The 24828-nt window shown below is 40.9% G+C and overlaps 18 protein-coding genes across 18 annotated transcripts; 7 read left to right on the forward strand and 11 right to left on the reverse strand.

The window, feature by feature from the left end:
• Positions 1–107: 107 nt before the first annotated feature.
• FOA43_000039 (uncharacterized protein) lies at positions 108–2006 on the forward strand (the record flags this gene model as incomplete). Its single annotated transcript, XM_038920375.1, has 1 exon — positions 108–2006. The coding sequence occupies one exon, from the start codon at positions 108–110 to the stop codon at positions 2004–2006; it is 1899 nt and encodes a 632-aa protein (XP_038776303.1).
• Positions 2007–2243: 237 nt separating this feature from the next.
• Positions 2244–3560, forward strand: FOA43_000040 (uncharacterized protein; the record flags this gene model as incomplete). Its single annotated transcript, XM_038920376.1, has 1 exon — positions 2244–3560. The coding sequence occupies one exon, from the start codon at positions 2244–2246 to the stop codon at positions 3558–3560; it is 1317 nt and encodes a 438-aa protein (XP_038776304.1).
• Positions 3561–3624: 64 nt separating this feature from the next.
• On the reverse strand, positions 3625–5148 carry FOA43_000041 (uncharacterized protein; the record flags this gene model as incomplete). Its single annotated transcript, XM_038920377.1, has 1 exon — positions 3625–5148. One exon carries the CDS (start codon positions 5146–5148, stop codon positions 3625–3627), a length of 1524 nt encoding a protein of 507 aa, XP_038776305.1.
• Positions 5149–5540: 392 nt separating this feature from the next.
• FOA43_000042 (uncharacterized protein) lies at positions 5541–5987 on the reverse strand (the record flags this gene model as incomplete). Its single annotated transcript, XM_038920378.1, has 1 exon — positions 5541–5987. The coding sequence occupies one exon, from the start codon at positions 5985–5987 to the stop codon at positions 5541–5543; it is 447 nt and encodes a 148-aa protein (XP_038776306.1).
• Positions 5988–6155: 168 nt separating this feature from the next.
• FOA43_000043 (uncharacterized protein) lies at positions 6156–7499 on the forward strand (the record flags this gene model as incomplete). The annotated part of the gene is made up of 1 exon (XM_038920379.1): positions 6156–7499. One exon carries the CDS (start codon positions 6156–6158, stop codon positions 7497–7499), a length of 1344 nt encoding a protein of 447 aa, XP_038776307.1.
• A 15-nt stretch (positions 7500–7514) lies between these two features.
• Positions 7515–8267, reverse strand: FOA43_000044 (uncharacterized protein; the record flags this gene model as incomplete). The annotated part of the gene is made up of 1 exon (XM_038920380.1): positions 7515–8267. One exon carries the CDS (start codon positions 8265–8267, stop codon positions 7515–7517), a length of 753 nt encoding a protein of 250 aa, XP_038776308.1.
• A 156-nt stretch (positions 8268–8423) lies between these two features.
• FOA43_000045 (uncharacterized protein) lies at positions 8424–9011 on the reverse strand (the record flags this gene model as incomplete). The annotated part of the gene is made up of 1 exon (XM_038920381.1): positions 8424–9011. The coding sequence occupies one exon, from the start codon at positions 9009–9011 to the stop codon at positions 8424–8426; it is 588 nt and encodes a 195-aa protein (XP_038776309.1).
• A 670-nt stretch (positions 9012–9681) lies between these two features.
• FAL1 (RNA helicase) lies at positions 9682–10872 on the forward strand (the record flags this gene model as incomplete). Its single annotated transcript, XM_038920382.1, has 1 exon — positions 9682–10872. One exon carries the CDS (start codon positions 9682–9684, stop codon positions 10870–10872), a length of 1191 nt encoding a protein of 396 aa, XP_038776310.1.
• Positions 10873–10877: 5 nt separating this feature from the next.
• Positions 10878–11339, reverse strand: FOA43_000047 (uncharacterized protein; the record flags this gene model as incomplete). Its single annotated transcript, XM_038920383.1, has 1 exon — positions 10878–11339. The coding sequence occupies one exon, from the start codon at positions 11337–11339 to the stop codon at positions 10878–10880; it is 462 nt and encodes a 153-aa protein (XP_038776311.1).
• Positions 11340–11452: 113 nt separating this feature from the next.
• On the reverse strand, positions 11453–12835 carry SES1 (Cytosolic seryl-tRNA synthetase; the record flags this gene model as incomplete). The annotated part of the gene is made up of 1 exon (XM_038920384.1): positions 11453–12835. The coding sequence occupies one exon, from the start codon at positions 12833–12835 to the stop codon at positions 11453–11455; it is 1383 nt and encodes a 460-aa protein (XP_038776312.1).
• A 196-nt stretch (positions 12836–13031) lies between these two features.
• Positions 13032–13904, reverse strand: ATP3 (atp3 gamma subunit of the F1 sector of mitochondrial F1F0 ATP synthase; the record flags this gene model as incomplete). The annotated part of the gene is made up of 1 exon (XM_038920385.1): positions 13032–13904. The coding sequence occupies one exon, from the start codon at positions 13902–13904 to the stop codon at positions 13032–13034; it is 873 nt and encodes a 290-aa protein (XP_038776313.1).
• A 249-nt stretch (positions 13905–14153) lies between these two features.
• On the reverse strand, positions 14154–16061 carry FOA43_000050 (uncharacterized protein; the record flags this gene model as incomplete). The annotated part of the gene is made up of 1 exon (XM_038920386.1): positions 14154–16061. One exon carries the CDS (start codon positions 16059–16061, stop codon positions 14154–14156), a length of 1908 nt encoding a protein of 635 aa, XP_038776314.1.
• Positions 16062–16324: 263 nt separating this feature from the next.
• NDK1 (nucleoside diphosphate kinase) lies at positions 16325–16783 on the reverse strand (the record flags this gene model as incomplete). Its single annotated transcript, XM_038920387.1, has 1 exon — positions 16325–16783. The coding sequence occupies one exon, from the start codon at positions 16781–16783 to the stop codon at positions 16325–16327; it is 459 nt and encodes a 152-aa protein (XP_038776315.1).
• A 631-nt stretch (positions 16784–17414) lies between these two features.
• On the forward strand, positions 17415–18335 carry FOA43_000052 (uncharacterized protein; the record flags this gene model as incomplete). Its single annotated transcript, XM_038920388.1, has 1 exon — positions 17415–18335. One exon carries the CDS (start codon positions 17415–17417, stop codon positions 18333–18335), a length of 921 nt encoding a protein of 306 aa, XP_038776316.1.
• A 14-nt stretch (positions 18336–18349) lies between these two features.
• FOA43_000053 (uncharacterized protein) lies at positions 18350–18799 on the reverse strand (the record flags this gene model as incomplete). The annotated part of the gene is made up of 1 exon (XM_038920389.1): positions 18350–18799. The coding sequence occupies one exon, from the start codon at positions 18797–18799 to the stop codon at positions 18350–18352; it is 450 nt and encodes a 149-aa protein (XP_038776317.1).
• Positions 18800–19065: 266 nt separating this feature from the next.
• FOA43_000054 (uncharacterized protein) lies at positions 19066–21543 on the forward strand (the record flags this gene model as incomplete). Its single annotated transcript, XM_038920390.1, has 1 exon — positions 19066–21543. The coding sequence occupies one exon, from the start codon at positions 19066–19068 to the stop codon at positions 21541–21543; it is 2478 nt and encodes an 825-aa protein (XP_038776318.1).
• A 144-nt stretch (positions 21544–21687) lies between these two features.
• Positions 21688–22551, forward strand: FOA43_000055 (uncharacterized protein; the record flags this gene model as incomplete). Its single annotated transcript, XM_038920391.1, has 1 exon — positions 21688–22551. One exon carries the CDS (start codon positions 21688–21690, stop codon positions 22549–22551), a length of 864 nt encoding a protein of 287 aa, XP_038776319.1.
• A 34-nt stretch (positions 22552–22585) lies between these two features.
• Positions 22586–24519, reverse strand: FOA43_000056 (uncharacterized protein; the record flags this gene model as incomplete). Its single annotated transcript, XM_038920392.1, has 2 exons — positions 22586–24179; positions 24515–24519. 2 exons carry the CDS (start codon positions 24517–24519, stop codon positions 22586–22588), a joined length of 1599 nt encoding a protein of 532 aa, XP_038776320.1.
• Between the last annotated feature and the right edge of the window lie 309 nt (positions 24520–24828).

Consider the following 24828-nt stretch of genomic DNA (forward strand, 5'->3'; position numbering starts at 1 on the left):
TCAAAGTTTGGAAAAAAAAAATATTAATTAGAGAAATAAAATAGACAGCCATCTTTCAGAAATTGTATCTTTCAGAAGCCTTCCCTTTTTCCTTCTCCGTGTTATCAATGGATTCTAATAGCGATGAGAGACCCCGAATAACGATAAGGCAGTCAATATATACGGCGCTACCCAATACAGATATTTTGAATACACAGGAAATTCAACGAGCACTTCGTGGAATAGGTCAGCAGGTTGTTCAAGAAATTTACCTCGATGATGATAACGGTCAAAACGTGGAGCATTTTGACTATAAGCCTGAGTTGAAAAGGCATTTTTCTGTTGCCTCGATTGTGGGATTGGGGTTTTCTATCATGAATGTGCCATTTGGTATATCTACTACGCTATCTCTAGGTTTGGTATGTGGAGGCAGCGTTACCATCTGCTGGGGATGGATATTGTTTGGCTTTTTTTCGGTGCTTATCACGCTTTCTTTGAGTGAAATAGTGTCCAAATTCCCCAGTTCTGGTGGTGTTTATCATTTTAGTTACTTGTTGGCCAATGAGAAATACGGATTGGTCACGTCTTGGTACACAGGCTGGTTTCTCATCATAGGAAATTGGCTCATGTTTATATCATGTGCCTTTGGAGGTTCTCAGTTTATTCTCTCTATTTTTGGTTTGAAAGAATCCGATTATAGGCATGACGACTATGTTGTCTTGTTGTTGTATATTATTATTGTTGTTGTTTCCGGGTTTGTCAACCTCCAGTGCCAAAAATACCTTGAGAAACTCAACAAGTTGTGCATATATTGGACAGTCTATACCATTTTGATTATGGACTTTTTATTGCTTCTCTTTTCCACCGAGTACCATGATTTGAAGTACATCTTTACGCATTTTGATGCCTCTAGAAGTGGCTGGCCTCCATTTCTTGCATTTGTCATCGGTGGAATCCAATTTTCTTCGATGACATTCAACGGCTATGGATCAATTACATCCATGAGCGAAGAAGTTCTTACTCCCGAAACCACCATACCTAAAGGAATGATATATTCGGTACTAATCAGTACTTTCATTGGAATAAGCTTTATAATTCCCATATTAACGATTCTTCCGGATCTTGAAAGGTTGCTAGACGATAATCCAGACATTTTTCCTATTGACATCGTCTTTAAGCTATCAACGAAATCATTTTTGGTGTCAATTGTCTTGGTACTACTTATAGTAGGTTCGTTGGTTTTTGCCACAGTCGGTACTCTTACCACTGCATCCAGAGTGGTGTATGCTTTTGGTAGAGACAACGGTTTACCTTTCAATTATCTATGGCAACGTGTGGATACTATGAAGGATGAGGAGATCGTTCCTAAAAATGCTTTATTATTGTCGGTTGGCTTTGCCTCTTTGATGGGCTTTTTCTCTTTACTCTCATCATCTGCTTTCAGTGCTTTCATTGGTTGTTCTGTTATTGCTTTAAACGTGGCAAATGGCATTCCAATATTGAGCTCTCTTTTGGGTAGACGGAGAAAGATCAGAGGTGCCGTATTCAAGCTTAGGAAGTTTGGATACCTTATCAACATTCTCAGCTGCCTATTCATTGTCTTCACCATAGTGTTTCTTTCCTTCCCTGCATCAAGTTACATTGACTTAAAGACGATGAACTATGCATTTGTGGTATTTTTCTTCTTTGTGGTATTGATTACTGCCTCATGGTTCGGCTGGGGAAGGAACCACTTTCAAGGACCCCCTATCAATCACACTGATTTTATAGAAAGAGGAGAAAGTTCTTCTTCTTCTGATCCTCGTGTTATGGAAATACCTCTACAAGATGCTTCTTCTTCTGTCGTATTCTCACAACAAAAGGAGGATAGAGCCGCTACGAATAGTGAAGATGTGGCTGGAAGAAATACATTTATAGTCTCAGAAGACTCGGATTCGGATTCCAACTCAGGTATCACAGATGTCTTTGATACTGGAGATCTTACAGTTCCTAAAGCTGCCAAGATGGCTGATTTGGTAGCAAAATAGCGCACTGTACCTATCTACAACTCCAAACCATCTTTTTATGTTTTATGTTTTATGTTTTATGTTTAGGTTAAAATTTATGTTTTATGTTTCATGCTTTATGTCAAGCTCTATGTATTCAATCACCATCCTTTTTTACTAACCTAGTCTAATAGTGCCAGAAGCTCCTACAGTCCACGGTTTATGATGCCCGTACCCTCACGACTTGTATGCTGTGATCTTTGTCGCTCCTTACACAGCATGGTAGAGATTCGACCGTTTCTCCTCCCTGCTAATTGGACGCATAGAAGGTACTACAAAAACCTACCCAAGGAGAAGAGAACAAGATTCATTGATGAAATGCAGAATGCATCCATCCACAAAGATGAAAAGCAGGTCTTGGATATCATTCCTGCCACTTTGGATGATGTTCTTGGCACGATACCGCGCAATTCTGACTCTCGTATTATCTATTGTTTAAGTGCACGAGACTTTCCACTTTCATTGGCCAAGCGTTTCTTTAGACTCGCACAACTCCGAGGACTTAACTTCAATAACATTTATTATGTTATCACCATGTTGGACAGTATCAGCAACAATCTTGATACGGATACGTTTGCTCGCTATAAGCAATACTATACCATAAGTCTTCGAAAGTTCGTCGAAGAACTTGCGCTTAAAATGAAGTTTGATATCTGCGACGATCATATGTTTGTCGTTTCAGATAAAGTCCAGAAACCATTGTTGCAGCTCTACGAAAGTATACCGTTACATTCTTGTACATATTATGTTATTGGAGAGACCAATTCGGGTAAATCTAAGCTTTCTAAGAGACTGATGAAGCTTGCTATGAAAGAGGGGAAATGTGTGAAACGAGTAGATGATGAGAACGGAGACTCCAAAGATGAAGATGTAGATTCAAGACAGAATGCAAATCATTTTTATACGGTTTCTCCTTCACCGTTTAGAACTAGAAAGAACATGACATACTATGCTCCACAGTTTGATTTCACTCTTATAGATACTCCTGGATACTTGCAGAAAAGAAATGGGATCTTTGGCATATTAAATGAACGATTGAGGCTGAACTTGTATACGCAGTATCAGGTAGATTCTGCTCCTTTAGGAGTGGAGTTCAAATCACCTACCACAACAGAGGTATTTAGCATAGGTGAATTCTTCTTTATTAAGCCAAGAGGTATCACCGGCTTTAAATATCGAAGGTTTATGTACGGGAAGCCGGCAGTCTATTCTAGATACTCTGCTGCCACTCGAAAAATGGCCCGAAGTGATAGACTCGTCACGCCCAAAATGAGAAGGTACCTAATCCCTCCATTTAAGGGGAAAATCGACTTGATATTTGATAATATGGGCTATATAGAAATAGATAACTTCCAGGGAGACGGAAGTGATTACTGGCAGATATTTGCACCTCAAAATATCAAGAAGTTGATTCGGATCCCCAGTATGAGTGTATCTCTATTGAGTGGACAACTCGCGGACTATGCTCCCTTCTTGGAGATTCCAATGACAGTCAATGTTCAGGATTTTATAAGCGATCATCCAACTGAAATGTGAAATTACTATTATTATTGTTGTTTTTATTGCGATTATCTTCATTATACTTATAAAACGGACCGAATCATTTCTCATTTACTTTAAGCTCTCTCTCAGCTTCAGCCTTTTTATCAGCAGCGATATTTGCCAATCCCTGCTTCTCTAATCTCCGCTTAGTCATGTATGCGAAAAACAGCATACAGAACGGCTGCAATATTGAGTTAAGAACGAGCCATGCAACCAAAACGCCAAAGTTCCGACCAAGATTGCCTCTGTAGGTGTCCATAAGAACAACCTTCATTATCTCGTAACCATTTTTGATTGGCATAGCATAGGTGAATCTAAAAACCTGAGGACACAACTCGATGGGAGCAAAAGTTGCCGAAATGTTGATGATAACAAAGAACAAAATCCAGAAACCAGTTGCAGGCGGTAGAGTGGCAGCTGTAACCATACTTACATTCTCGTTGGCACCACCAACTGCTGCCATGAGAAGATATGAAACCATCCACATAACACCGAACCCTCCTTTCCAAGCTCTGTTCAGATCTATTTGGAACGCCTTATTAAGACAAGTGTACGCAAGTGACAAGATTAAAAAGTTTGCCTGACTCATCAACAGACGTGTAATAATGTAGCTAACTGGCTTGACTCTCTGAGCCAATTCACCGTTCAATTTAATAAACCAAAGGATCTGGAAAAATGACAAGATGATGATATAGATTAGACCGACCTGAAGCGGAGCAAGCATCATCGAGCTTATCACAGGATTGCCATCCACGTATTCGAAGTTTGGAGTGTTGGTGAGAAGAGGGTTCATTTGAAGTGCTCCAAACTGATCAGAGGATAGATTGGCAACAAGTTGAGGATAAATCTGTGTTTGCATGATGTTTCCGTAGATACCTCCCGCTTCCAACAATGCAGGCTTGACGTAACTAGCCACTGCAATCATGTCCCTGGCGGTCTCGTAGTAAGAGACAACTAAGCCAGTGTCGTTGAGGGTGCTGTTATTTTGCAAAGCTGAAACAAGCTCGGTGGAGGCATTGTTGCTGGAGACATAGATAGAACCCCAGTACTTTTCGGTATGAACCAACTTCACAACCTCTTCAGGTGGCATATACTTCTTGACAGTCCACCCGGCTAATCTATTGACCGATGAAGAGTTGATGGCTCTAAGCAACGAACTGCTAATGACACCGCTCTCATCGTCTTCTACCACAACAAGCACTTTCAAGTTTATCAACCTGTCGTATCTATTATACATAGAACCCCAGTAGATAGAGAAAACCGCCAATACATAGGCCGATAACAAAAGAATAGTAAAGCCCCATTGTTTGAATGCAGTCTTCCTCAGGTCACTGTTCTCCGAGGCCCAAAATCCAAACTTTGGAGCCGGAGGAGGATCAGCAACTCCTTCATGATGTTCTTCCTCCTCTTGCGTATCTCTAGCAGCCTGGCCAGAGGCAACAGAGTATGCTGTATACTGTGAGACGCTTCGTAAAAGTCTGGAAGTTGCAGATTCAGGTTGGCTCTTATCCAACTCTTCGAGACCTGAAGCATTTTCGTATTCTTGAGGTGAACCCGAGACGCTGGAGCTGTTTTCCTTCATTTTTGTTAGACTTGTTTCTGAGGGCATGTTTTAATAGTGAAAACAAAAATATCATTCAAAGTTGATGCGGAACTAGCCGGATATTATTTGGTCTTTATATTCCCATCGTTCGCCTGCCAACGAGTCCAATAACAAAGTAATCCGTATTTAAAATGCTTTTTTCTTTTCTCCGATACACCCTCGGAGATAAGGCGTTCTCCGTTGTCATGCTCGGTGTTGCGATTCTCGGTATTAGCGAAATAAAAAGGGGTCAGAGATCCGTAGCGAACTGGTTCTCGGCTGCATCGGGTTTAGCTCCAGACGACATACTGTAGATCCAAAAGAAAACTTTATTGGAAAGGGACCCCTAACCGCTGACCAGGTCAACCTATTATATAAATGATATTCCTCCTTCAAGATTTTTTCTCGTACGTGTCTCTAACCAACTTCACAACGATTTGTAATCGCTGAAAATCGGACTTTTCAAATTCGGTACCCTTAAAGAGTTTCCCGCTCATATTCACTATTACATTTCTCTTCTGTAGTTCACCCATAAGTTTGCCGATCTGTGAGGCCACTACCTGATTTTTCACGTTACAGCTTCCATCAAGTAGTGACGTTGGGACTATATTATTGTCCAACACAGCATCATAAACATTCTCTTCGATTGTGCTTCCGATGGGATGCTTCTTTATACCTGTTTTACCTAATTGTATATCGTAGCTAACGTCCATCTCTCCATCCTTCTGTATATCCACGATAACCTTATCCAGAAACTCCACGATTCTGCATGTGAGTTCGCATGACTCTAACTGCCGAGATATCTCTCTGTGTCCCTCTTCAAATCCCAAGTTTGACATGTTATATTGAATCAATAAGTCCTAACAAAAACCGAAGCTTTATTTTTCTTCTCTTCTCTTCTCTTCTTTTTTTTTCGCGTAACCAGGTAACTAACTTTAATTCGTATAGCAGGCATGCAGTCTTTATCTTATTCTTGTATCCCTAAATACTCCTTTAATTCCGCTCAAATGACTCCTCTTTTGATGACTTCCGAAGAAGAGGAAATTCACATAGGGACTCCTTTGATCAAGGATGAGGAGCTGACAGATCTTGGTGAGATGACTACAAGCGCGAAGGTGAAGACCTCTATTATCATCTTTATCTCCAATGTGCTAAGCCTCTTCTTTCTTTCCGTGTTAACGCAGCTGGCTCTTCTTTACTACTTTTATCGAATCCACATTAAACGAGAGCACAGGTATACTGCTTCAGACAAGGATGCTTATCCCATAAAAAAACCCAAGATCTCCTTGGATCTTCGATACTATGCTCAACTTCTAGGCTGCGAATTATACGAGTACAAGTTAGTCACAGAAGATGGGTTTGTTATAGTTCTGAATCGGCTTGTGGATCGTAAAATTCTTAGGGCCGATCACAATTGCAAGCCTATTCTTATGATTCACGGTTTACTACAGTCTTCTGGAGCTTTTCTCTCCGGGGGCTATAAGAGTTTGGCGTATTTGTTAGTCCAGAACGGATACGACGTTTGGCTCGGTAATAATAGATGCGGATTTGACCCTCAGCATACTCGTTATAGCATCAATGATCCTAGAATGTGGGACTGGGACCTTACAGAGATGTGTAAGTATGATCTTACCTGCATGATCGATCAAGTGTTGAAGATCACCAAATACAGTGGTAAGATATCACTTCTAGGACATTCCCAGGGTACGACGGAGATTACCATGCTCTTAAGTAGCCAGCTCAGTCTTGGATATGAGGAAAAAATCGACAAGTGTGTGCTTTTGGCACCTGCCGTATATGGGGGGCATCTCGTAAACAGGAAACTGTTTATTAAATTCATGAGATTTCTTCCGAACAGTCTATTTGACTTGTTCTTCGGCATCCATGCCTTTATTCCAATCATGATGTTTATGAGAAATCATATGTATCGAAGTCCTATGTATGGATTAAGCTCGTACGCTATGTTTAGTTATTTGTTCACCAGTGATGACTATCGTTGGGATCGCTCGCTACGTGATATCCATTTTTTGTTTGCTCCTAGTTATCAGTCATCCAAGTTAATGAAGTGGTGGTTGAAGGGAAAGGGGTTTAGAGAGGGAAAAGCTATATTAGACGAGGATGTCCCCTGGTTTAACGCGTCCACCCCTGAGCTTTTACTTGTTATTGGTGAACAGGATAGGTTGGTCGATGGAAACTTATTCTACGAGCATTTAAAAGCAAAGGAAGTTTCCATGCAGGGGAAGTTCAGTCGTCTATCCATACCCGAGTACAATCATCTTGATGTTATGTGGGCAGATGCCGTTCAAGAGACTGTCGGTAGAGAGATGTTGCATTTTTTAGGTACACAATAGAAAATTATACAGACTTTATAAAGTTGCTTCGTCATCTATCACTGCCATATCTAAAACCTCCACTGTTCCCTTCAACTCGTTCATTTTAGCTCCAAGTTGCTTATAATTCTCCGGCTCTATTAAACAGACAATCTCTGTTTCACTTTCTATTTTCTTAATGGATTCTATAGTCGAAAACATATTGGCTCTCAACTCTTTCTCCTCTAAGATGTATAATTTGCTGGGAACATTGATTCTCACCTTCATCTGGGCCCGGGCTATGGGCATTATCTGCTTGTCGACAAGAATCCTTATGGCCTCTAAAGCTTTAGTCTTGGCATTTCTGGCATTAGTCATATTAAATTTCAATTCCTTCAAGGCTTTATCGATCATTGTCGGTGGGTATCGTTTCTTGCTTTTTGGATTGATACATTTTGTAGATATTATTGTCAAGACTTCATTGTGCAGTTTAGCGATTTGCTGCGATCTTTCCTTACCACTGAGGTGAAGTTCGCCCTTGTTCAAGATCTCCAATATGATCTTGTCGAGGTCCGTAGTACCAAAACTTTCCCTTAGCATATCATTAGGAGCCACAAAGCCTTTTGACACATTGACAAAAACCTGTGGAATCTGTAGTACTTCATCGAGATCCTTTTCCACCCCTGATCTCCAGTCCTGAACTTTGTTCTGATAACAAGCGATCTCGAATCGCTTCTTAGCCTTTTTCATTCGCACTATCGAAACATTGGTAAGTCTGATCTGAGAAGAAGGTTGGTTGATTTTACCCATATTGAATCGATTACAGAACAACTAAGTTAATGATGTATGAATTAAAGTCTAAAATTGAAATTTTCACTCACCAAAAAAGAAACAAAATGGTGATTCAGATTTGAGATTTAAGAAGTTGCTAATCATCGTTTATTAATATTTATAGGACATAGGCACTCATTCTTTTTCGCTGGACATCATCTCGTTAAGATAGCGATCTTGGTTGGTAAGCTTCTTTCCCTTTGCCTTATTCTCATCCTGAACACTGAGTCCAATAGAACCCAAAAGTAGGAGAATGGTGATGAATTGAGCGTACATCCTGGCATCGTAGAACTTCTGAGCCCTCGATAAAAGCTTGTCCCGACTAGCGTACTCCCAAGAACCCCAAAGCGATAAGGCCCAAAGGCCTGTAATGATCTTGTACTTGTTATCGTTCAAAGTAATGGTGATCTTGTTCTTCGTAGACATGGCATCCCATTTTTTGTGTTCCTCTATTATGGCGCGCTGAGATGACTCAGAAGAATACATGTTACGGTCAAAACCATTGGAGGCCAATTCCCCATAAAGAGAGATCAAGAAAGCTGGAGGTGTGACAAAAATTGCAGTCTTTGCTGAGGCAGTTAGCGCTAGAATCTTTTTATACCTGAAACGAGCAGCCACATAAAGACCACAAGAAACGGCTGTACCAATAACCAAACCTTTGGCACCACCCCATTTGACTGCAGCATCATGGGCAGCTCTTTCCTCTTTATTAATGACTTTCATACTCGTGAATTATGGAGAATAGATTTAAGTTGTTTTTTGTGCAAGACTTTTACACTAATTGAATAATATGGATATTGAGAAGGGACTCTAAGAATTGAGAAGAACAAGTAAGCTATGTATGACAGGAAGGTCCAGATTATGGGCCGTTTTATTTCATTTTTTTTTGAGAGACTGACGAGATCGGGGTTGAAATCTCAGAATTTTCAAATCCCGACGTCGCCGGGGTTCTGAACTGACCACACCATTGGATATCGGCAAGCTCTCTCAAACCGCAAGCTGTTGGGACATGGTCGCTCTAGATATATATATCTAGATATATCTGTGTATGCATAAATAAATACTACGACTTACCCCGGATTTATACATTCATATGCCGCACTCTTTTCCTATTCGTTTTTGACGCTCAGAGCCGGCCTTTGTAAGTTCAAATTAGATGGATGAGATTTTAGTACCATTGGAATCCAGCATTGCCTGAGGGTTGAAATATGTTACTTTATGCCATTTTAGAGGTACTTTGGATCCCGTTTGCTGCATCTTTATGTTCACCTGAAAAGTCCCTAACTGAGGAATTTTTCACTCAACTTTTTTTTATATTTTTTGATATTTGTGATGTAGTCACCTTAACTCTCTTCTGTTCATCTTGCAGATAGTTCACCCACATCTCTATAGTATGGAATTCAACAAAGATCTCGACAAGAGTCTCAAATTTAAAACCACTAAAAGTGTCCCCGTGGTACCAACCTTCGAAGAGATGGACCTCAAAGAGGACCTTCTTCGAGGAGTCTACGGCTATGGATTCGAGGCTCCTTCGGCCATTCAATCTCGTGGTATCATGCAAATCATTTCTGGTAAAGACACAATAGCTCAGGCCCAATCTGGTACAGGTAAAACGGCCACATTTGCGATTGGTATGCTTCAGGTGATAGATATTAAAAAGAAAGATACTCAAGCACTAGTTCTTTCCCCCACTAGAGAATTGGCTATGCAGATTCAAAACGTTGTGAAATCGTTGGGTGACTATATGAATGTTAAATGTCATGCTTGTACAGGAGGACGAGCAGTTGGAGATGATACGAAGCAACTAGCTAAAGGCCAGCATATTGTGAGTGGTACTCCAGGTAGAGTCCTCGATATGATTAATAGAAGAGTGCTTAATACTAGACATATCAGAATACTTGTTATGGATGAGGCAGACGAATTGTTAGGAAAGGGATTTCAGGATCAGATTTCCGATATATATAAATTTTTACCCCCAGGAACTCAAGTGGTGGTGGTCAGTGCTACCCTTCCGAAAAGCGTGCTAGTAATGACCAAAAAGTTCACCAACAATCCAGTCAAGATCTTAGTGAAGAGAGATGACATCACATTGGAAGGTATCAAGCAATACTATATTCAGGTAGAGAAAGAGGATTGGAAATTCGACACTTTATGCGATCTCTACGATTCTCTCACGATTACCCAAGCCGTGATATTCTGTAATACCAAGAAGAAAGTGGACTGGTTGGCAAACTCTTTGAGAAAGGCAAACTTCACAGTGGTTTCAATGCATGGAGACATGAAACAGGAGGAAAGAGATCGAATTATGAACGAATTTCGATTGGGAAACTCAAGAGTTCTTATATCCACGGATGTGTGGGCCAGAGGTATCGATGTTCAGCAAGTTTCTCTCGTGATAAATTATGATCTTCCCTCGGATAGAGAGAGCTACATTCATAGAATAGGTCGATCAGGCAGGTTTGGAAGACGTGGAATTGCTGTGAGCTTCGTAACAAAGGATGATGTGCTGACTCTTCACGATTTGGAGCGGTTCTATACTACTGAGATCGAGGAAATGCCAGGTGATTTGGGTAGTATCATGTAAAATGTTTAATTAAGATCGATCATCTCATTCAACTGCTTATTGCGCTCGGTGAACAAAGTTGCCAATTGTGCTGTATATTTTAAATCGTTCCTGGGCACAACATCATCCACTTCGCTGTTGGGCTCCATTGAAAGTTCCGACTGCGTTCCGTGAAGAACAACAAGCTTCAATGTATCCACCTTTGACGTTTCAGCACCTGCATCTTCAAATTTCCAATTCTCAATCCCAACATGAGTCACCTGCCAGGAATTTGAAAGACATGTAGTTTTATCCACGGATAAATTGTCAGAGATGTCTATGATGGTGAAATTGTCGCTCTTAGAAAGATCATCGGCGTTTAGGTCGATCTGCTCATCCTTACAAGAGTACTGAACTGAGGGGACCAAAGTGGTAGCAGCAGCAAGGCAGGTAATATCGTGAGATATACTGGTCCGATCTTCAAGCAAGGAAGTGATCTGTAGAGTCATTGTACAACAACAGGACAAGAGAAGAACAGTAATGAAGATAAGAATAGAGTGGAAAAAAAATAGTCAAGTCTTAGGCTTCTCGCGCTTTTCATTAAGTACTTAAGTTACATAGCTCATTTCTTCTTGTTGGAGGTGGAGTTCTTAGGCAACTCCTTGACAAATGGGATGAAGTCAGGTTCGCCAGGGATGTACTTTCTTAGCACCTCTGGAATGACCAAGCCATCCTCGGTCTGATAGTTCTCAAGGATACAGCACAAAGCTCTCTCAGTAGCGCACAAAGTAGAGTTCAAACAATGAACGTATTTCTTCTCCTTCTGGTTGAGGGCTTTAATACCACATCTGATCTCCAAGTTTCTTGATTGGTAGTCGGTACAGTTAGAGCAAGAGACTAACTCCTTGAACTCTTGCTGGTATGGGAACCAGGCTTCGAGATCATACTTCTTAGCAGCAGCGTTGTTCAATTCACCAGAGACAATTCCAACAACTCTATAAGGAATTCCCAAAGATTGGTAGAACTTTTCGGAAACGCCAATCATTCTGTTAAACTCGTTCCAAGACTTGTCAGGCTCAGAAAGAACAAACTGTTCAATCTTCTCAAACGTATGCACCCTGAAAATACCCCAGGCATCTTTACCATGAGCACCAGCTTCTCTTCTGAAGCATTGAGAGTAACCAGCGTATCTGACAGGTAACTGTTCAGCAGGCTTTTCAAACCATTCACCAGAGTGGAAGGCAGAGATAGGCTGCTCAGAAGTAGCGATTAAATACTTCTCATCATCGCCATCGATGACCTTATACAATTCCTCATCGAATTCAGACAACTGCGCAGTTTTAGCCATCACATCTTTGTTCATCATCACCGGAGCTTGCATTGGGGTGTAGCCCTTTTCAAGCAAAAAGCTAAGACCGTAGTTGATCAATGCCTGGTTCAAGAAAACCCCGTAGTTTCTCAAGAAAAAGCCTCTGTGTCCACAAATTTTCACTCCTCTTTCTGGATCGTAACCATCAAGTCTAAGTAAGATCTCGTGGTGTGACAACTTGGCTGGCTTCTGGGTACCAGTAGCTGTTTTAGTCAACTTCTCAAACTCTAATCCTTCAGGGGTCCAGGTTTTTTCCAAGCTATTGTTAGCCTCATCCAAAGAAACAACCACAGAGGAATGAACAATGTTGCCAACCTGGTTAACCTTGTATCGAAGTGCCTTGTCGGCTTCATCCTCCTTATTGGCCAACTCCAATTTTTGAGCAACTATTTCGTCCTTTTGCTTCAATAGTTCACTGGCATCCTCTTTTGCCTTGAACTTCTTACCAATGTCCTTCTGAAGTTTGTTCTGCTTCTTGTTCAACTCATCAAGCTCAAATCTAACATGAGTCCATTTTTTGTACTCAGCAATAATCTCATCCACGATCTCAACCGAACCACCTCTCTTTTTTTGAGACTCACGAATAGCCTTTGCATCCCCACCCTTCTCGTCAATAAATTGTAAGATATCTAACATCCTGTTTTCAACTATGAGATTCCAAAGATCTGCTGAAGAACTTTATTGTTCATAGACTGTAATGAGTCTCATCTATGATTTTTCACGCTTTAAAAAAATTTTTTTTACTTCCTCCTTCTTTCTCCAGTCTTGTTGGTGCAAAGATGTAGTTATCTTGAATTTAAATATAAACGAATATAAATCAACGAATGGGGGCCTAGTCCAAAGAAGAAGCACCAGTAATGATGTCCACCAACTCGTTAGTAATGGCAGCCTGTCTGGTTCTGTTGTATAGAATAGAATACTTGTTAATCATATCACCAGCATTCTTAGAAGCGTTATCCATGGCATTTCTTCTGGCACACACCTCAGATGCATAGCCCTCAGCCATAGCAGAGAAGATGGTATTGGCAAAAGAAAAGTCCGAGAATCCAGCAACAGCGCTGCTGTCATCTTCAATATCAAAAGTAGACAAGTTCTTGGAGCTCTCAATGGAAGCCTTACCATAAGCTGGAGCAGCCGTTGAGTCAAAGGAGACAGAAGAGGCGAACTTGTTGTAAATGATTTCAACCCTGTCGTAACGACCCAATTTGGCGATTTCGTCGGCAATTAAAGAGGCCTCCTTAAAAGTAGGAGCAACTTTTCCAGTACCGGTAAACGAGATACGAATGTTGTCTGGATGGGTTCTCAACAACTGTAGCTTAACCTTCTCACCGATAGAAACAATATCGGCATTAGGATAATCCTGTAATTTAGCCTTGGCAACTTTGGCAACGGAGGAATGGATAGAACCACATAGACCCTTGTCAGAGGAGACGGCAATAAGAAGAACCTTCTCGGCTTCCTTTGGAGCAACAGTTCCCGCAGCCTCAAAGAAGTCCTGGTCGGCACCCTTGAAATATCTCGAAGAGGCCATGGCTCTCTGTGCCTTTGTCAATCTTGTAGACGCAACAATCTTCATAGTCTTTGTGATCTTCTCAATGTTCTTGATGGACTTCAATCTCATCTCAATCTCTCTTAACGTCGCATAATTTCTTGCCCTGGCAGCAAGAGTTGCACGGAAAACTTGCGAAGCTCCTAAGCGAAACATATTTGGCCTGAAGTAGAATAATATAATAGCAAATGCTGAGTAGACAAGAGCTTGATCAAGACAACAATATTTTTTTCCTCTCCAATTGAGCCACTAACGCTGCATCAACTCGCACCCCGCTAAACAATCATAAAATTTTTTTCCCAGCTCTCAGCCAACGAGAGTGAAAGAAAATCGCGAAATGGAAATTGGATCAATCGAAAAGTAGTGGAGGAATTAATTCATATAGGACTAGACAGTTTTATATAGTTATCTTCCTTCCGTCCATCCCAAACTCTCTAACTCTTTCCTAACTTGAGGTTCTGTTTCAATCTTGAGAACCTGTGTTTTCTCTAGGAAATCTCCATTGCCTTGTTTAACCTTCAATTTCTCAATTGATCTGAGTTTCTTCAACAAGTTTCGTATCTTCTTCTCTTCGAATGAGAACACTCCTCCAACCACCATCGAACCACCATTTTCGACAGCAGTTGTTGCTTCTTGTTGGCTACTAGAGTTTATCTCATCTTCCGTATCATCCTTTTTATGGTGTCTCTTCTTCTTCTTCGCATTCTTATCTAATGGAATCGCTCCTGGAATCACCCTTCTTGGTAAAGCTCCCGGTATTCTTCTATTCGCATATGAAGATGCAAAACTCTCCGTAGAACTGTTATTCGAAGAACTGGAACTAATCAACATCGATGAAGAATGTTGGGCCTCCACTTCAGCCAATGATCTCGAAGGCTTGGCAGCACCTCCGTTTCTAGCGTGAGGTGGTCGGTAGGCACCTCCAGTAGAACCAGCACGATTTCCCCCAGAAATGCTTGTCTTCTTGGCCATATACTCGATGGCAGAGATATCCGGTGTAATTTCACACTTGTCTGCAGTCGAAGTACTGATCGGTGAGAAGTCCGACAACGGCTGGAATTTCCAATCAACGCCATAAAGTTCATTGAATTCCTTAATGTAGCATAAAGTACCGTTGAAATACCAGATTTTCACACAATTATCGACTCTCAATCTTGGAGAAGTAGTGGCAGACATGATAAACCGTCCATCTGGAGACCATTTACACACAGAAGTATTGGAGGCTTTAAAGCTAGCCACCTTCTGAAACCGATTCTGTCTATCCAAGATCTCCACATTACCTTGCAAGTTTCCAAAACCTCCAACCAATATATATTTGGCATGAGGAGAATATAATATGGTATTTCTTGGACCTTCAGTCAGCGTATGAATCTCGTTGCCTCTGGCATCAAAAAATGTCGTGATAGAAGGCATGTAGCCATAAATAACAGCAAACTCCCGAGAGGTTGGAGACCACGTAATGTCATGGATAGGACCTTCCTTATCCAAATTGATCTTCTGGTCAAATGCACCCGTAATGCCAAAAAGATAGAGCTGAGATTCCCCATAGTATGACTTATTAGTAGAGTCAACATCTGTGGAAACCAGCGCCAAGATTGACGTACCCAGACCGTTCCACTGGAACAGGCAAGTTTCTCCCTTAAAGAACTGCTTTTGAGAGATTGGAGTGTTCAAGTTAGGCAAAGAATACACTCTAATGAACGCAGGATTACCTCTACTTCCGGGAATAAATACGGCCAGAGAAGGATTTTTACCCGGAGAGAGCTCGAAAGATTGAATCTTACCAATATCCTTCAAATTCAAAGAATACAGTGCTTTATGAATTTCTTCCGAGTCGGTCTCGTAGAAGCTGATCTGACTGGGGTTAACCAGTCTGCAGAAAATCGACTCGTCCGCCGTAAATTGTGGCTTCCAGCCAGATTGCATCTTGTTAAGATAACTTTGGATTGCCTCATACTTACGTCCAGTGATATCTAATCTATAGATCTGAACGTTGTCGTTCCAATTTCCAGTTTCATCCTCCATCTTGGTGGGTCTAGACCAAGAAGTAAGAAAAGTACCCTTGGGAGAGATGCCAAAATGAAACACGTCAGGATTTTGTATCGTGAACAACTGCTCTCCACTAAATGGATCGCACACAATGAGCCCAGTTGGTTGTGAATAAACAAAGTAGTTACCCACGGGCGAGTAAGCAGCGCATCTCACCTCAGCCTCTGGCTTGGTGAATCCGGCAACAGACTTGAAAACAGGTTCTGCCTCTATAAGCTCAACGCATTTCGGTTGACGGCAGTATATCTGCGGAACTTTCGACATGGTTAGACGTGAACTTGAGAGAAAAGAAGATGCCACTAACCGAAAACTGAAAGAGGAAATATATATATATATACGGTTTAATCGAATTTTTTCTTCTTTGGGACTTGAAGAGTGAGAAAAAAAGTGAAAATTTTGCTGGGCTACACATAGAGCAGCAACAAAGCGGCTCCGTTGAAGAGCTGGTACCTACCATCCACAAACAACTCAATGGGAAGAAAATAATTCAATTATAAGGGTGTATATATAAGCTAAGGCCTTAGAATCTATTCGTAGATCCAAGAGGCCAAAGTGGACTTAGAGTCGACCAATTCCTCGGGCCTGAACCACAACGCAATCTCCTTCTTGGCATTTTCGACGGAATCAGAGCCGTGAATGACATTTCTGCCCATATCTATGGCAAAGTCTCCTCTTATGGTACCAGGAGCAGAGTTCAATGGATTCGTAGCACCTAACATTGCTCTTCCTTGTTTAACAGCATCCTTACCCTCCCAAACAGTAGCAAGTATAGGGCCAGACATCATATAGGACAAGAGAGATGGGAAAAACGGTTTCTGTTGTAAATCGGCGTAATGCGTTCTCAACAAAGGTTCATTGGCCAAGGTTAGCTTGATACCCACCAACTTGAAGCCTCTCTGAGTGAATCTTTTCAAAACTTCTGGGTAGATACCTCTTTGGACTCCGTCTGGTTTAACAGCAATGAAAGTTCTTTCGTTATTAGACATGTTTGGACAAATAAAAGAAAAACAAGTAGGAAGGGAAAAGACACGAGAGTCACTGAAAAACAAATCTCGAACAAAAGAAAACCAATTGAATTCATCTCTTTCTCGAATTAGAATTTACTAACTAATTTTTTTATAGAGGTTTACTTTTTTACTCTGTTTAGCATGTCAACAACACTGAAAACTCCGGTTCATGGAGTCAAGAGATCACATACCACTCCTCTCACACCTTCTATAAATCGCCAAGATGTGAGAAGGCGTAAACTGACCGAGTCAGAAAAGCCCGACACTCTACAAGGCTCTCCTAATCGACACGGTCGCGAGCCAGATATCACTTTTAATGATGAGCTCTATGAGCAGTACAAGAGCAATTGGGTTCTTCGGAAAATAAATACAAGGCTGTCAGAACTCATTGAATACCTTGAATTAGAGCGGAGATTTCAGGCATTCCAGGTTGATTCTGGTCATAAGTAATGTGTACATAATACAGTTGGGTTAACAAGGCTAAATTGATCGAATTGGTGTAAGGATGTGCGCATCATGCTACAACTTTTTGGTAGTCGTAATAATGTACACTTTGAGCTTAGCAGCATGGTCTGTCCATCGCCGTCCTACATTTTCTTTTCCCTAAATCATGGAATTCAATCTTAAACTAGTGACCGATCTTGATACGGCTGCCGATTATATCAAGGGAATCGTTTGGACGATTTTCTTCAATAGATTGTTTGGATTTATTGTACCTCAAGATGGACTTAACTTTTTGGGGGTCCCTTATCCTACCACAGATCTTCCCGAACTCGACCGACTGATCGAATCAAAAATCGAGTGTATTATGGGGGAGCTAAATAAAGGGGAAAAGGAATATAATGATCAATTGCTTTACAAGTGTGTTATTGTGGTGAAGTTCTATGAGAAAGCTGTGATGTTAGACAATAATAGCAATGGATTACAGGACCGACAGGGAAGTAATAATGTAAGCACAAGCTCTGCATCATCTTCGTCGATTCTAATGCCTCGAAGAACTAAAAAATATCAGAACTGCTGGGAAAAATGGATATTGAAAGTCACCATCTTGAACAATCACAATACCAAAATGCTTGAGACCGATACCAATTCAAGGCTTGATTTCTTCAAGGAGGACTTTGAAAAAAACATGTTTAAGTTGTTCGATTACGTTGATAAGAACAGAAGCCATATACCACCAATTCAATCTGTGGATAAGGCTCCGTTTCCCTACAAAATCTTGTTTGCATTGAACACTCACGAACCAAAGTCATTGGAGAGTGCGTTTGCCAGTTTCGAGATGTCATCTAAATCTACCTTGGAAACTGGGACCAACATCGGTTCTGGATCTGCTTCTGGATCTGTTTCAGGAAGCCTGGCCAGCCTGGAATACGTTACTACAACTGAAGAAGGCGATCTCATATTGACCACCACACCACTACAGCATGAACAGAAAGATGCAAATACTAATCCAAACTACAGACCAAACATTCCATCTGGTGAAGAACTCCTCCGTAATGGCTACAAGTTCATAAAGAAATTTCTTGAATAGATATAATAGTGTCATCACTTCATTAATCCTTCCTCCCCTTCAACTAGGATACACTCACCATCAATGAGATTTCCTTTCTCCTTGGAAAATCCAAAGCATTCGCAGAAGTTAATAACATCGTCATCGCATGATCCCGGTTGGAACCAAAGGCTTTGAATTTCAGTAAGAGCGCTAATATCTGCTACCATTTGAATCTCTCTCAAAGAAACTTTTGGTGGTGTGACAAAAGAGACACTAATCTTAGGATGATCCTTGTCAAAATGACGCTTCAATGCTTCAGCCAAGGACTCTAGAACTGGTAAGCCGTAAATCTTCGTTTCTGCATTTGGATTCACCGGTGTCACGGGTAATTCATGATCAATATACCACTTAAGTACTTTATTACCATACTTTTCAGGCTGCGTCGAGGCACCAACCACAAAGTAATGAGTTTTGTCGGAAAAGAATTGTTTAATAGCAGACATAATTAAATAATAATTAATAATCAATGGAGCAAAGACTTCTGGTTTCGGTTTAAGTTTCGTCTGGTTTTTAAGGGCAAGTTGGTACCTATTTATATACACATTGCAAACTCCGATAAATACCTACGCGTGAACAACACTTAACGCGAAACCTCAGCCGCCCGCGCTGCAGTAGCCACCACGGAGAATTCGCCGTATCATCCATCCACAGAAAAACGCTCTTTTCTTCACCGTTATACGAAAGATGCCATTCCCAGCAAAATACAACAATGACCAATTTAAAGGCCAATGAGATCCGAGAGTCGACCTTGAAGCCCATCTTGCCGAATCCAACTCACCAGCTTCAACTAGAGCTGGAAAAGTATCAGGAGCAGGTCACTACTCGGATTACGCATGAAGATGCAGGTGTAACCGAGGCAGGTCAGAAGAGAATATCCTCTACTACACCCAACGAAAGTAAACAGTCATCTTCTAGACATTTTGAAAAGCGAAGCAAAGCCTGCACAAACTGTCGGAGATCTAAAGTCAGATGTGTCAAGTTGGGTGACGACGAAGTTTGCAAGAGATGCAGAAATCAGGGTATTCAATGTGTTTATGAGTACAAGATCGCCAGCTATAGGATCGTTGGTACCGGTGCCAAGGCTGATCCTCCGTGCCAACAACGTCTAGTTCATCCGCTTGCTCCATTGTCTCGTCTCCCTCATTCTTCTGCTTCTTCGACTATGGCAAGTATCTCTAACCTGTTGAATCCATCAGATGAATCTCCAGAACCACCTCATACCTCTTCAGAACCACCTCACACCTCTTCAGAACCTTTAAATTCTCCAAAGTTCGAATGGCAGAACTCTGTAGAGGAACGATTGAAGAATTTCGATTCCAAGCTTGGCTCCATCATCACCATTTTGAACGATCAAAATTCTTCCCCACATCCTATACGGCAACTACCGTCTCTAAATGCGTTCATGGGCAATGCTCTATCCGTCGCAACTTCCACGTCCCCCTGCATCTCATCGAATGTTCCCGTGACGAAGTTTGGGCCTATATCTCGTAATTCATCTTTAGATCTTACGATGATTTCTCCTCCAAATAAGAGGCGTAAGATAGAACATAAAGATCACAAGTCGCTTGATGATATATTGACAAGGAAACAAGCTATGGAACTTTTCAACTACTTTGATGCCAATATCTCGTCGCAGCTTTTTGGTTTTAGTGTCGGCCAATATTCTGTAAACAGCGTCTGGGAGACTTGCCCATTGCTTGTTGCCACTATCTGCTGTATTTCATCGATTCATCATCCGGTTTTCAATAATCTTTTTACTTCTTTGGAGGCTCTTATCCATAAATTGAGCATGGACACCCTTTCCTCTAGCCCGAAAACTGAACTTGAAGCATTCAACACTATAATGGCTCTCTGTTTTTGTGGATTCTGGTTTCAGAAGGACCAGATGTTTACAGGTCTGGCCTTACAATTGGCCAGAAGTATGAATTTGATGTCCTCTCTAAACAAGCAATCAAAGATACCTAGAAAAGATCGGGTGAAGCTCTGGTTTTTACTTTATATTTTGGATGGGCAGCAGTCTTTGGTATTCAATAGACAGACTCTGGTTGATCCAAGAGATATCACTCTTTCTAAGGGAAAAAGCATTCTACTGGAAGCCGAAGACTTTGAGGCTGGAAAGATTGAGGGCGCTAATAAAGATCAACAGCCAGCTCAAGATCACAGCTTTGAGTCCACTTATTCGAATCTAAGATTGGTTTCTCAGGTTCAATATCATCAGGCTATTGATTGTGCCTTTGAGGAGGAAGCATGGGACCTTTTTGCTCCCGCATCCTTCGGACTACCTTACAAAACGAATCTTGAATTAGATAAATGGATGGTTCAGTGGACAGTTCTACTCTCCAGTCTGAAGGCATGTCCCGTATGGTCTTCAAAGTCCACTCTTATTTACTATAATTTTGCTAAAATGCACATCAATTCTACTGCTATTCGAAAGCTTCAAATCGTCGGTACAGAATTGCCTAGGTTGGACCAGTGTGAGGTAGATGATGATTGGAATGAGAATTCCAAGAAAATAGAAACCGGCAAGGGGGCCCAACTGGATACGAATGGAAACCCAATTGAGGAGAACGAAAATAGTGAAGAAGACGAAAACGATGATTCTGATTATAACACCTATCAGGATATTATTAAAGAAATGTCTCCTTATCAGAGCAGAAGAGTTTCATCTGAATTGGCTTTTTCGGCAGCAGAGACAGTTCTCAAAATTGTTTTGGAAGACCCCAATATTATTTCTGCTTTGAGGTATGTTCCAATTCATATACATATTATGCTTTACTACGCAGCCTTGCTGGTGTTAAGAACACCTTCATATTTAATCTCCAACCGTGAGGCATCTTTTGAGGAGTCCTTGAGATCGATTCGGATGGTCAAAAAGTTACGGATAGCCGTCTTGGCCAATACTCCTACAGATAGAGAGTTTGCGCAAAGACTTGTTGTTGCCTTAACCAGCATCCTTCGAGAGAAAGTCAAGACTCTAAAAGAGCGAATTAGCCGCGAAACTGATGGTGACAGGAAATTTAAGCAGCTTGAAGATATGTTAAGCAGCAATGACAGTATGTTTCTTAAACATAGAAAGCCTCATAAGATCATGGCCTGGCCCGGTTTTGATTCTGGTCATCCTGGATTGGATGAGAAAAGAAGTTCCATAACCACGAAGCCTCTTAAAGACTATTACAATTTAGAATGACATAATAGAACAATAAGCGATCATTCTCGAAATGGTGTATGCGGGGAAATTTAAACTTCCCTTTCTGGATGTATTGATTTTCATATATATGGCGCTTAAATTTTTCCATAATGAACGTATATTTAACTCTTCAATTAAATCGAAATGGCCCGATCATTTATCAGTACTGAGATTGATTGGCAAGGGTTGTCACAACAAATTGCAAGCGTTCCTAAGATTCTTAAGAGAATTAATTGCGACAGTTCAGTCACCAAGGATATTGAAAATGATCAGTTGGATCAATTTTTTGAGGATATTAGAAGGATTTCCAACTTATTTATTCTGCTCCAAGATTCAGTACTAAGACATTGTAAAGCAGTGACTAGTTTTATGCAACATAGCTTAAAGCTGTACCAGATTTTTAAAGAAATATTGGAATCAAATGTAGATTTCAGAAAAGCCCAGGATAGGCTTTCAGAAATTCTTATAATTAGACTTGATGGGGTCATACATGAGGCTAGCACAGAGATTGAATCTTTTCAATTACAGTTTAAAGATACTATGTCTAAGATTCTAAAGCTGTTGAAACTGGTGAACAAAAATCTCAAGCGACGTGAATACTTGATTTTGGATATAACTTGTTTTAAGCAGGACCTTGCCAAACTAAACAAAAAAAAATTGCTGACTACCTCTGAACATGAGAAGAAGTTTGTATTAGATCAGGATTTACAGAATTCTTTATCAATGTTGACGGGGATGAATGAGCTTCTAAATGCTGAAATTCCTTCATTCAAAAAGGGACTTCATGTAATCGCGTCAGACTTAACAGTGATAATTATTTTCTTCCACATGAGACTTCATTTCCATCTGTATAACTTGACAAAAGATGTGATAGAGATTAAAGAAGTGAAAGAACTCTTTGCATCAAGAATTATAGCAGTATTCAGGGACCATCATCAGCCTGTAAAAGAGGTGGTAAACTCTCTGATGTTACTTACAAATATAAATCGTATAAACCAATTCAGTTAATTGTGAATAGAGAAGAATTTCATATATAAACCGTTCACTCGACTTTATCATCAATACTCATTGGAATAACTTCAGCAGAACCATCGATGGACAGAGCCTCCTCAGCAGAAATATTGGCCTTCGGACCGTGATAGTGCTTGTACTTATACAAGATAAAGTAAAGGGCGGATAAGATCCACACTCCACAAGTAATAACCACTGTATAATTCATTGTGCTTTTATCAACCACTTTGGAGCTAGGGAACATTGCAAGACAGATGATATAAGCTCCCCATGCAATGGTGATCCAGCCGTTAATTATAGACAACCGATCTCCAAGATAGAATGTTCCGGGACGGAATCTCTTTCTACCCGAGGTCAATCTGAATAGCACTGGAGTACACCAGGAAACATAATTACCAGAAACTGCGAGAGAGAAAAGAGCTGATGAGGCAGCAGAACCAGCAAGACATAAACATCCAAGAAGAAGAGCAATTATGCAAGAAAAGATAACTGCCCTGATTGGAACTTTCATTTTTTTATTAATAACCTTAACCCAAGAAGCAAATGGTAAGCCATCATCACGTGCAAATGCCCAAACCTGTCGGGACAATGCAGTAAGGATAGAGGCACCCATAAGCCATTGACATGCAGCAGTCAAAGACATGAATGCGACAGCCCATTTATTTCCCAACGAGTCACTGATGATCTGGGCCATTGGGAATCCAGAAGGTGTACTTAGAATAGAATCAAGGTCTGGATTCATGCAAGCGTTTGTGCATATAATAATGAGCCATCCTAAGAGACCGCAAAATGAGATAGAACTGGTAATACCAATAGGAACGCTCATACTAGCATTACGTGCTTCCTCAGACATATGAACACATGAATCAAAAGCGCCAATCGTCCAAACAGCTGTCATCATGGACAAGCAAAACTGAAACCCAATGGGCCAATCAGAAAAGTTGTTGACTTGACCAAAGATAAAGGAACCATCATTGAAGTGACCTCTGTTTCTCATTGTTCCAATAGGTAACGCAATGAAGAAAAGAGCAATTAATCCAGTATTCGAAACAGCAGATATCGTTTGCAATAAGGCAATGTGTCTCGAGGAAATACATGTGCAGATGGCCTGGGAAACAATACAAGCGGCAAAGATTCCATACGTTTTTCCGTTGGTGATGTCGAAATTACCATTTTTTGAAAGGTAAACGGCTGCAAGGATTTCTTCTGCATTTCCGTAGGCAATACTAACAGAACCAGCAATCAATGCCATAGAGTTACTCATACCAATAACATAAGATATTAAAACACGGTGCTTTCTAGGAGCATAATAGAATGTCCAATAAAAAAGTCCGCCAGCGGTAGGTTCACTGGAGGCAAGTTCAGACATAGAAACACCTAAGGAAAGTATAAAGAGAGCCGAGACAAACCATGACCAAAGAAATCCCGCGGGACCAGCTGTTAAACCGGTGCCAGTTAGAGACGAGATAGACGGAAGAAGTCCCATTATACTATAAGCTATGCCAAACACCTGGAACGTGTTAAAGGTCCTATTTAGCTCCTGCTTGTAACCAATTTCAGCTAGAAGTCCTTCATCACCAACCGTTTTTCTCGGATCGATGTCTCGGATCTCTGATTGTGCACTTCTAATTTCTGAGATTCGACTGCCAATACTATGTACACGACTTAACGAGTTAGTTGGTGAAATCCCAACAGCCAGAATATTATTTGATAGTGTTTCTTTAATGCCCATTGTATTAAGAAACTAGACACCAATCAAGGTGTCCATATCTGCGGCTAGGATGTCAGACTCAATATATATAGACTCGTTCATTCTCAACTATTCATATCTCTGGCTTATCTGTCCTAGATGCGGGGCAACACATTGTAGAAGAGGAGACACATTTCAGCAGCGGGTTCAGACCGATAAATCTCATCTAACCGCTAAGAGGTTTTGCAGGCATCTTCCGAACTTGCACACGGCATTCTTTAGTAAAAAAGAAATGGTGAATAGAGAGATTTTTTTTCTTAGCGGATATGGGAGGCCTATTCTTACGTAGAGTATCAATTTACGAGAGCCAATTAACAACTGGCATAATTCTAAATAAAATCCTATCTATTAGCATTTCTTTGGTTACTTTGTCTATTCTTTGGACAGTCTGATTTCACTACTCCTCAACAAACTGTGAGACATTTAGCGTCCAGGTATACCCTCAACCTCAGGAAATTTCTTTTTCGTGCATCATCACCGATGGGGCCTCGAGGCATGGCATCTCATCGGGATGAAGGTAAAAT

Source organism: Brettanomyces nanus, chromosome 1, assembly GCF_011074865.1.
Source record: "Brettanomyces nanus chromosome 1, complete sequence".
In the NCBI taxonomy this organism is placed as follows: domain Eukaryota; kingdom Fungi; phylum Ascomycota; class Pichiomycetes; order Pichiales; family Pichiaceae; genus Brettanomyces; species Brettanomyces nanus.